The sequence below is a fragment of the Podarcis liolepis genome (genome assembly GCF_965112155.1).
Source record: "Podarcis liolepis genome assembly, chromosome: 2".
Lineage (NCBI taxonomy): Eukaryota > Metazoa > Chordata > Lepidosauria > Squamata > Lacertidae > Podarcis > Podarcis liolepis.
In genome coordinates, this window is record NC_139555.1 from 76,198,516 (window position 1) to 76,210,255 (window position 11,740).

Here is an 11,740-nt window from a genome sequence, read left to right on the forward strand (position 1 = left end):
CATAAGAAAATGCCTTACATCATGCTAAACAATGTACTAATATTTAGCCTGGCTATTTTAGCGAAAAGCAATCATTTCTTAATTTAAGTATAAAGTAATTCTGAATAGTCATTGTTTCTTTTTAGAAATCTTCCAGAAAATCTGATTCTGGGTCAGTAGAAAGTGTTGGAATTTACCAAGATTTTGATAAAAAACCTAAATCCTTGAGTGGCGATACAACAGGTGAAAAACATTTTTTCTTTATTGTGTATGCATAATTCTAACAGTTAACACATTAATTTAAAACTTGTCAATACCCATATAGTACAAACAATATTTTGTCACTTGGTTTGATGGTTTATTCTTAAAGTAATTATGCAAAGACATGGACAACAAGTAATGACTTATGCACAACACTTTTCCTTCACATGTAACTACAGCATCCTACCTTGTAGCTGAGAGCCTAAATTCATAGACAAAGATTGTGGAGAGCTCTCAACTTAATTCAACTCTAATTCAATCTGACTATAACTTTTGTTGGTGGCGGAGAGTTTTTCAGAATCTCCTTGCCTATGAAATCACCTTTGGCTTAGTACCGAAAGGACCACCAGCTTCCCACCTGAGACAACTGCCTCACCCGAGCCTCATGAGCAGGCTAGGAAAAGTGAACTGGCACAAGCGGATGTCATTTTTTGGCACCAGGCAAAAGTATTTGTTTTATTTGTAGATGCATTTCAGCATGTAGTGTAACATGGTTTGTTGTTATTAATGGCTTTAGCTTTTCTGCCAGATCCTTTCTTTATATTTTTTTTGTTTGTATACTTTTATTTTATGCCTTAAGGGTGGCATAACAATTATCTAAATAAAATCTTCTCCCTTCCATGCCCCTGTAAGCACTGTAGGCAGAAATATAACAGCTCCCCTAAACTTCAGTTATTAAAGCCTCTAGTTAAGAACCCAGTCAAGAACTGTGTGTATATAAGGCAGCTCTGATGTTTTGAATTTGTTTTGAATTCATGCCTGCATGGAATTTGAACTTATAATTCCATGCATACATGCACATGACAGCATACATTCCCTCTGTCCTTCACTTTAGTGACAGGAGCAGATTTATGGAATGGTCCGTGTGATACATCAACACTTCATAGTCATAGAATAGCATGCCATTTAGGGAGAAGAGAGAGAAGCTTCCTGGTCCTAATAGAAAAATTTGCATTTTGCTTTTTACAGATAATAGTGAGTATGATAAGCTTTGGGAGGGACGTTCACTGTCACGACCATCTGGTAGGAGGAAATTCAACATAGACAGTTTTGTATTCCACAAAGTTCTTGGGAAAGGAAGCTTTGGAAAGGTAGGTAACTGGTAGGGCATGATTTTCTTTACATGTATAAACGACTGCCAAACTGCTGGTTGTATGTTGCTAGAATGCCTTATATGGTGTGGGGGAGAGAAAGTGATCCATGTGATTCTTCAGGCCACCAGCAAAGTGGGACCAGGGGGCTAAGACTCAAGGCAACAGGTGCCTGGGGCCTTTGGTGGCTGTGAGGAAAGGTGTTGTTCCACTCCCCTTACATCCCTACCTCCAGTTGTGGCTTTATTGTGGCTTTTAATTGATATTTGCTGTGAAATGAAACATTTCCTAGTGCTCTGCCTTTTCGCTGCTTGGCTTGACTCTGGGAAGGAGTTCCCAGGTACAAGGGGAAACTTTTATGGCCTCTTGGCCAACTCTAGGCAGCACCTGCTGTACCTGATGTCTGCTCTAACCCATGAAGGCTTCAGTCACACTCAGTTCTTAGCTCAGGATGCCATGAGACTGTTTTCTGCTTTTTATGAACACATATGACTATAGGCTGCAAAATGACACGTTTATTTGCCTGAGCACAGGGTATAGCACTCTGATCAGGTCTAATTCCACTGTTGCACAGAGGGGCAAATCCAGGGCATGATCATCTGGTGAGCTTCTAAAGCATAATTCACATCCCAAAGTAATCTTTTGTTTTACAGGTACTACTTGCTGAACTGAAAGGGAAGAATGAATTTTTTGCAGTAAAGGCTTTGAAAAAGGATGTGGTGCTAATTGATGATGATGTGGAATGCACCATGGTAGAAAAGCGGGTCTTAGCACTGGCATGGGAAAATCCATTTCTGACTCATTTATACTGCACTTTTCAGACAAAGGTACACTGCAATCCTTAATTTGCTGTTGCTGTGACGGGCAATGTGAAATATGTGGGTGACTTATTTGAAGAGAGTATGTTTGCTTAAAGAGCTATCATTACATCTGTGTGTCTTCTTGCATGCTCCTTAAGTATCCCTTTGCAGGCTCTGCATTATTTGTCCATTAAACAAATAATGGACACCATTGGACTTCAGCTCATATGTTGGGGCCCATTCCTAGGTTGCAGCCTAACCTAAGGTGGGTCGCAACAGTAGTACCGGCACCACACAAATATATGGTTAGAAATTATAAAGAAGGTTCCCAAATGCATGTTTGAGTTGGAAGGGACCCTGAAATAGCCATGACATGAAAATAAAACTTTTCCTGAAGAAATGAGCCTGGTGCAACTTTTTCATTAAATACAGAAATGAAAGATAGATTCACAAAAGGCTCTGGAATCTGGTAGAGGAGAAGCGGTCTTCCCTTCCTGTCTAAATGGTTTGGGTCTGGGATACCCAAAGGCCATGTCTTCCTATACCAAACCCCCAAATCTATTGGAGAGACTCTTCTCTCTATCTTGTTTTGTGACTGAGGCACAAGTAGTCCACATGAGAGAAAGGACCTTCTCAGTGCCTGCATCCCGACTGTGGAATAACCTACCCTGTGAGATCCTTGCTTCCAGGCTTCCCATAGGCATCTTGTTGGCCACTGTGAGGGGAGGATGCTTGGATAGGTGGGTCATTGGTGAAATCCACCAATGCTCTCATGTTATTGCTTTCTGGGCCCCTCTCTTAACTGTTTTTCACTGACTGATTAAAATTTCCTTGTTCCAATTAGTACTTGTCATGCCAGGCAGATGATCTTTACACAGCATAACCTCATTTTTAAAGTGTTGTCATCTGCTGCTGTTTTTACGGCTTTTGTGGAATGGTCTTGTGCTTAATTGTTGTCAGCCTTCACAAGCAATGCACACGTATTGGAAGGGTGTCATACAAGTTTTCTACATCAATAAACATCTGACGCTGCTTGTTAAGATTTCCATCCAGAGGCTGCCACCAATATATGACGCGACTCACTTGAAGAACAACATGTTCATACTGTGTATATAGTGACAGCAGTCAGCTAATGTTGTGTTCTTTCCTGTTTGTAAACAGGACCATCTGTTTTTCGTTATGGAATTCCTTAATGGCGGAGACCTAATGTTCCATATACAGGACAAAGGCCGCTTTGATCTTTTCAGAGCTACGTAAGTGTTGATAACATAATGTTGTGGCAAGGTTTGTGTGCCCGATTCTAAAACTGCCCTTCTGTTTAAGATGGGATGTGCTTTTAGCTTCTGCACCTATGCAACGTAACAGCAAGTGTTCTACTCATATCACAGATCGTTGCACCTCCACAAGCGCTTAGCTTTACGGCACCATTGCCTTGCTCAGTTTTGCCAAGGTATTAAAGGGAACAATTAGATTTCCAAGAAGTTTATTTGTGGAAGGAGTTGACTTAGGAAAAACCTTTTCCAACTTAAGCTGTATCCTAGGATGTTCGACAAACTCTCCAGCATTTAGTGGCTAAGGGGAAAGTGAGAGGTTTCTGAAAAAGTAACCAAAAGAAAATGAAGTACTACATCTTCAGTAGGCCCCTACTTTATTTTAATTAATCCCTCCATTTAAAGTGTTTTTACTGTGTTTCAGGTTTTATGGAGCTGAAATACTGTGTGGCCTACAATTTCTTCATAGCAAAGGCATTATTTATAGGTGAGTGCTGATTGACCTCAGTAAGCCTTGTAAAACATTGCAACAGTTACGTCCTGAATTGGAGGATTCTGTCATTAACCGACAAGCAGAGTGTTTTACAAGAAACTGTTCCCTATTAAAAATCTGATTTTATTCCAAATGTGTTGAAAAGAAGCAATTCAGCAAGCACTTGAGGCCAATATAGAATTGTTTTCTTGTGTTTTTCTCCTTGGCAACAAGAATAAAGAAATGTTATTTACATTAGACAAAAGACCCTTTGTTTCACGTTCTTGATTGCCAAGCACTTAGACACAAGACTGAGATATTTTGTCTTCCTTCTAGTGCCAAAGGAGATTGATAGTAATTAATCCAGGATACAATCCTGGAAAGGGGAGACAGCATCCTCAGTGGGCGGCTGTTCATGAGAGGCAAAGAGAATTCACATCTGTCTATGTTACCGGTGTCTTTTCCCTATCTATAAAATGCAGAAATGTTCTTTGACGACACAATTCATATGATAACGTTACTTGTAGACAGACTGATGCCAACAAGTCTCAGGCTTGGCTGACATCTTCAAGTGATGCCTCGTTTTGAAATCTCTGCCATGTTCACCAGATCTGAAGACTGTACTAAGCGGGCTACAGTTTCATAAGCCACACTCAGTCTCCTATTAGCTTTCATCTAAGAGTCGGTTTGAAAGCTACTCTGCAGCATTTTATATTTAGCAACATTTTCTGAAACTGCAAGTTAGCTATTTGTTAATGTCCTGTTTTACAGAATGAAGTAGTTATGCAAATAATATGAAGGAATTTTTTTTTTAATCTACAAGTATCAGTCCTGTGAGTGGGAGGGCTGCTAACTTGAACTTAAATAGAGCTGTATTGTGTGCTTCTACAGAAGCTTTGTCTAAATTTTTCATGATGAGAAATGGCAGTTGACTGTGCCTTGGCAATGGTTGCTGCTCTTGGGAATTCAGCTGCCAACAAGGAAAGAATTTCTTGATGTCATATGAAACACGGGCTTTCATGATATCGTTACTGGCCAGTAACAGCTATTGGCAGCCTTTCGCTTTAGTACAATGCTAAATGCAAACGTCTAGAGATTGGGGCTGTTGCAGAGTTAATTGCTGGATATAAACTTGCACATGAATAAAACAGTTTAAAGGGGGGAAGCACATTGTTTTTAGATGTGTTATGCATATGTACATGCCTGTGTGTGTGTGTGTGTGTGTGTGTGTTGCACCAGGCAACATTTTAGAAAAGCTGCTCTATCCTATTTGAGAATGTATTTTCAAGGATAATGCCTGGCACTTTTATTAAAAATAAGTACTTATTAATATAAAAATAAGGTGTTGCTCAATTAATGAGAGCAGCTTTTTAACTAATCAGAAAGCTTTTAATTAATCTCAGCAATGAATTGACTGGATGTTGCAGCCATTCTAAAAAGGAAAAGTTGTCCAAAGTGGGTAGGGAAATACCGTTTCTTCCACCCTCCTGTACATATTTCAGCATAGAGTTATCAAGCTTCATTAAGATACGGTATTTGAAACTTTTGAAAGTTTTTGTTGACTGCATGCATCCTTAATTCTCTGCTACTGGCTTCTTGGCAGTAAGTTTTTTGGAAGTGTGCTTTAAGTTTATTGGCCACTGGTTCTTATGGCTGCTGTCTAAGACCAGAGTGCTAATGATGAACACATGTCTGTAGGATAGAACCCAGACTATAGCTGGAGCTTTGCTTGTTGACTCTTTTGCAGCATTTACCCCTCCGGTTAAAGCTATAATTAATTGCAATGCAATGAACTATTGTTAATGTGGCTTGATAATGGATCTGTGTAAATTAAAACTAATGGTTTATGCAACAGAGGCAAACAGAAAATATGTGACTAAAACAACTTGTTGAATCTTTTAGAGGTGAAGGCCTTTGTTGCCAGTGCAAAAATTCATTGTGCCCCATTAAGGATTCTACATAGCGCCTTCACCTCAAAAGCCTCAATTTTCATTTCCCCATGGATTTATTTTAATTCATGCTTTTGACATGGAGTTAGCATTGGAACCGTTCTTCTGCCTTAGTTTTCATTTTAAAAAATTGGGGAAATTATTGTTTACTTATCTGCCAACTTCAGTATCTTCTCCACTCTGACAGACATGCCATTAACTATTTATTAATGCTGAAAGTATCCTATGAGGTTGAAAGCAAATGCCTTTAAGTGGATGCAGTTGCTAAGTCATTGGGGTGCTTTTGTCCAATTTGAATGGTTGTGCTGATTAGTTTTATTTTTTTCACACAGAGACCTCAAACTAGACAATGTGATGCTTGATAAAGAAGGTCACATCAAAATTGCTGATTTTGGGATGTGCAAAGAGAATGTGTTTGGTGAGAACAAGGCGACAACTTTCTGCGGTACTCCAGACTACATAGCGCCTGAAGTAAGGAACATACATGTGTAACATACCAGCTCTTGAAATAGCCATTTAGAATTCATTAAGTCCACAATTAACTTGTGTGCATTCAACTTTACACACTTGGCAAATGTTATTATAAATTTTTTAAAAGGGGGCTGGCATCTGAGGGAAAAGACTGGCTATCTCATCCGCCATTGCACCCAGAATGTTTTGACTATACATGATTTTCGATTTAGGCGCATGGAACATAACCCACATGTAAGTTGTGGGCTTACTGAATATATAATTAATAGAGTTTCATGTTATTTCCTAAGGAAGGGGTTGCTAATCTTTGACCCTCCTGATATTACTGAATTCCTATTATCCCTGACCATTGGCCAGACTGGCTGATGGGAGATGGAATCCAACATCTGGAAGTTCACAGATTTCCCACCCCTGCTCTAGATAAAGCCTAGTTAGACATTGCTTAGGGAACTCTGTATGAGAGGGAATGGCCATACCCTGAGTAGAAAATTACACCTGAGCCATCTATATGCTGAGTTTATTTATTCCTAGGTTCTTCAAGCTCACAGTTTGTACCACAATTGAAATAGTGGTACATATTATGGGTTCAGGCCAGAATGTTCAGTACAGGTAAACTTGTTCAACCCAATTGGATGTTACTATCTGCCACAACATGGTGGGCAAAAACATGACAGCCCACACCTCATTCCCTGTCAGAGGTAAACTCAAAAGTAAATAGGTTAACGTTGAGTCCCAATGCAGCCAATGAATCAAAGGTGATTCATGCTGATAAAAGGACTGAGAATGTGATAAAAGGACTGAGAGAAAAAATTGCTTTAAATTGTGAAAAGCCGGAATCCTGATTTGTACAACTCTTGAGGAGTTAGGAAAGCTTCCCATTGCATTTTACATTGTTGTTTTCTTGTATCGACAACAGATCCTGCAAGGTCTAAAATACACGTTTTCTGTGGACTGGTGGTCGTTTGGAGTCTTGCTGTATGAGATGCTTATTGGACAATCTCCTTTCCATGGTGATGATGAGGATGAGTTATTTGAGTCAATCCGTGTGGACACACCTCACTACCCTCGCTGGATTACCAAGGAATCTAAGGATATACTAGAGAAGGTATACACTTGCTAAGGCTAAATTGTTTTTCTGTTTGGCAAAATGGAAAGGGGCCTGGAGAATATCTTAAGCTAGTAATAGATCTTAAGTGCCCTGCATTCCAGGCAAAGAATTTTGTGAAATAATCAGTAATTATATAACCAGCTACAGGACTGGAGGGTCTTGTTGCATTGTCACATGCAGCCTAGTGATAATATGCCCCCTTGTTGCAGATTATGTTGTATACACAACAACTGGGCAGTCATATGGCATACATACCACCCCTTCTCCCCATCCAAAGCAGCTTTTGCAGCTGCCAGCAATAGTGACTAGAACTGGCCACAATGGCTGCCCTAGATCAATTCCATTGAGTCCAGCGTCTTATTTTTCTGAACAGCAGCTAAAGTCATAGTTTCTATCAGAAATGTGATCTGCAGGCCAAGTAACTGAAGCTGGATGCGCATTATATTTTGTAGTTGTTTGAAAGGGATCCAACAAGACGACTGGGAATAACTGGAAACATCAGAGATCATTCTTTCTTCAAAACGATTAATTGGACAGCACTTGAGAAGAGGGAAGTGGAACCGCCCTTCAAACCCAAAGTGGTAGGTATCCTTTTGAATCTAGCCAAGTGTAAAACTGTGATGCTTTTATCTGTTGTTGTTTTTTCCAAAAAATATATATTAAGTTTTCCACAATTATACCACATAACCAAACAAATAACACAATATTTAAAAATATAACAATAAACAATATTTACTTGTTGCTCCGAGCAGTGGCCCTTCCCCTATGGGTAATGCTGTTCACTGTTATATTTTTAAAAGTGATTTCTTTTCAGTTTTAAGTAAATCAGTGCAGGGTGTGTTTTTTTAAGGTAAAGGGAAGGATTTGGGTCTGGAAGGTATCTGGAATTGAAGCTGGAACCTTCTGTATGCTAATTTGTGCTCTGCCCTCAATATGTGGTTGATCTTATTTCTTACTGGTAGCATATTATGGCTAGATGGCAGATATGCAGGACTTTCTGGATTCAAGTATTACTAGACATTACAGGTGATTGTTTGATAAAACAATCTCCACCTGATGTGTGATAAATTCCTACTTGTTACTTGCTGAAGCAGTGCAGCCAACCGAACTCATGCTGCAGTTGTTTGTCTGAGCTTGTTAAAATGAAATGGGACTCCTACTGAGCAAGGGCAAAATGGATTGAGGTCACCTGGACTAATTTTTTTCTTTCTTTCGGTCCTTTGCTTCTCTTCTGTACAGAAATCAGCAAGTGACTACAGCAATTTTGACAGAGAGTTTTTGAGTGAGAAACCACGGCTATCATACAGTGACAAAAACTTAATAGACTCTATGGATCAATCTGCATTTGCTGGGTTCTCTTTTACCAACCCTAAATTTGAACGCATTTTAGAGAAATAGTTTGTCAGCACAGAGGAACTTTCAGGTACTGCTGTAATGGAAGTTTTCGAGCACTCCATGTGAAATGTGATCAAAGGATACCACCGTCTCTTTCCTTTCATTCCGAACAACACTCAATAGCGACTAATTGTGCTCATTCTTTGGCAACTGGCGGTAGCTTCATTGTGCATGGTTGAGTTTAAGTATCCTTGTGAATCATATGTAAATGACTTCCTCTGCAGTAGGGAAAATGTAAATTGTGTACGTGGTTACTTGAATGTAGTTATCCGTTTGGGGGGGAAATTATGTATATGCTGTATATTTTGCTCAAGAGGTGAAAGAGGTTATCGAAGGGTACTACCCTTCAAATAAAGTGAAATGGCTAGGCAGTTTTTAACGTCCATCAAACTAAATAATTTGAGTTGATTCTGAGCTTCAAATATTGCTATTTTTAATTTTAAAAAAGTGGCATCAATTGATTATGGTGCTTCTCAGGCCCTCAATCCAGCAAGTTTACAGCCTTTTAAGTTGTTCTTGCTTTGCTGTTCATGGATGAAGCCCCATCTAAAAGACAGTGAAAGTAGTCGTTTTTTAATTTAAAAACATGTGGGCCTTTACTTATTAGACTACAGCTACCACAGGCCCCCTATCTGCAACCCAGTGAGTGAGGAAGTGAGGTGCTAGAGAACAGAGCTGTGTGTATGTGTGCCATTTAGTCCCCCGCCCCCTTTGAGGATGCTGTCCTGTCCTCAGTGTTGGAAGACAAATAGAACTCTCAACTTAGTTGTGTAAGTGGGGGAGGAGGTGCCATGTTGTCATTTATTTTTCCAGATATCAATCTGTATTGGGCACACAGTGAGGTAGAATGCAGTTGGACATGCATGAGACCGGGCAACACAGCTTTAATGAAGGATAGTGGGCAGGTCTCATTTCAAAGAACCTGCTGTTAAAGACCTGTGTGGTTTGGGTCTAACTTTGGTCTCGTTGCCAGCCAATATAGGTCTAGTCAAGCCTCCGCACGCTTGAGAAGATGAAGGCTAGTTCCTGTAGGAGTATTTAAATACCCAGTATGTGATAACTAATCATTGCTACCTTGTATCTTGATCCAGATAACAGATTTTTAGGCTAAGCAGAAACACCCTACAACATGTACAGCATGTTGAAACTGTGGGGTGGGTGGGATGTGGGGTAACAGGGAAGGAATGCTGTCCAACCGATGTATTGATTATGGATTGTTGAAAAACTTAGAAGGCTAAATAAAAATACATCTATTATCTGAAACGCTGCCCTTCCTATTTTACCCTCTGAAATCGAATGACCTGGACACTAACCCACAAAGCAGGCTCTTTTAAGCACAAGCCACCACTGACTTTGAGGATATTCTTGGTAACCTGCAGGGGCCCTAGCTACCAAGTATTCCTACTTCCCCCACTCCACTACCATAAATATTGCCTTCCCTGCAATGGCTTCCCCCGAGGCCTAAAATGGATGTCCCTTGGAATTAATTCCCAGGGTGTTGATGCCAGAGCAACACTCCCTTTCTATCTCTAATGCCAAGAGTGTTCTGCCATTGGTTCAGCCCTAGGCTTCGGAGGCACCAACATTAGAGCTCTGGTATCCATTAGAATGGCTATGGTCCCCTGGGATGCTCTCTCAGGAACACATGACAGCATTTTTAAACATTCATGATTCTTTTTAAGATACACAGAAACTTTCACTTTAATATTTTTGCTTCTTGAAAGTTGGGTTATGCTTCAAGGCAGAAGCACACCACTTGCAACTTGAAATATCCCTACTGTGGAAACTCTTTGTTTTGATAGCTACAAATCTAGCCTTACTCTTGTTGAAAGTCACATGATTTGTTAAGTCCAGCTTGCTGCAAGACGTATCTTTCCCATGTGCCAGGTTTCATAGGTTACTAAAAATATTTATTCTCTAGGCATCAACAGCAGACACTTTGGCTAAAGAGTCAGGCAGTACAATACTTCCTAGGAGTTTGTTTTTATAGGCAAAAGCACAAGTTTCCACAGCTACAAATACCACTATGCATTTGTAAACTACTTTTTTAACACTGAGGTAATACTAAATTAAATATAGGTCTGTCATGGTAGTCTACACAAGATTTGCCAGCCAGGACTCTGGGTGTATTATCCAGATATTTCATGAAATTAGGAAGTTTAAAAATGACTCTGGGCTCAAGACTGGCCTGATATAAACTGAATTCTCCTCAGGCAACTTCCTTCGTAACAGCAATTTCTAAATCCTCCATAAATTCAGAATGTACCTCTGGACATATTAGGCCACTTCCTAGAGCTACAAGTAAAAGTAAAACTATGGAATGTTAGCTTCATTATTTATTCCATAATTGATTTCCCTCCATCTGATTAGCACTGACTAACATTACAGAAGCATTGCAGCATTACAGAAAATTGCCAACTGCCTTCTGTAACATTTAAACTATTTCTTTATTTATACTGCCATCAGGAATCAGGAATCCTTTTCAGCTCAATGGCCACGCTTCTTGGGGGTGCATGCGAGTGTTTAGAAGGGGCAGAGAGGCAACTCAATTTAACTTTTGTAAATCAGGCTAGTTTCTACACACAGGCATTAGGCTACAATAACACGGTCTAATCAGACAAAAACACAGGATGTGAAAGAAGGGCCAGGAGGAGGTTTGGACTAGAAAGTCCAGGGATAGTTTTCCCTCCCACCCAGGCCTAACTTTCCCTATTCCTGCACTACTTTGTCAGCTTATTTCCAAACATCATAGGATGGTAAAGGAAAGTAAAAATTCCTTGATCAGCTGAGAAAAGAAATACAACAATACTATGAATTACAAGACAGCAGCTGATGATGTCTACAAAACTACCTAGTTAAACAAGACAACTTCATAACCCATGGTTTGGAATTGGTTTGTTTGACACATCAACATTATTTGAAACTGAAATCTAGCCACACAGG

At 39.8% G+C, this 11,740-nt stretch overlaps 1 protein-coding gene across 4 annotated transcripts in view; it reads left to right on the forward strand.

Annotated features, from left to right (window-relative positions):
• PRKCD (protein kinase C delta) overlaps positions 1–10,060 on the forward strand; it is a 55,741-nt gene extending 45,681 nt beyond the window's left edge. For all 4 annotated transcript variants that reach the window (XM_083488981.1, XM_083488983.1, XM_083488984.1 and 1 more), the window contains exons 10-18: positions 126–222; positions 1,210–1,331; positions 1,985–2,158; positions 3,293–3,384; positions 3,827–3,889; positions 6,156–6,294; positions 7,211–7,399; positions 7,855–7,983; positions 8,642–10,060. In XM_083488981.1, the coding sequence (XP_083345107.1) occupies positions 126–222; positions 1,210–1,331; positions 1,985–2,158; positions 3,293–3,384; positions 3,827–3,889; positions 6,156–6,294; positions 7,211–7,399; positions 7,855–7,983; positions 8,642–8,800 (1,164 nt within the window). In that variant the 3' untranslated portion in view covers positions 8,801–10,060. The remainder of the gene's footprint in view (positions 1–125; positions 223–1,209; positions 1,332–1,984; positions 2,159–3,292; positions 3,385–3,826; positions 3,890–6,155; positions 6,295–7,210; positions 7,400–7,854; positions 7,984–8,641) is intronic.
• The last annotated feature ends 1,680 nt before the right edge of the window (positions 10,061–11,740 follow it).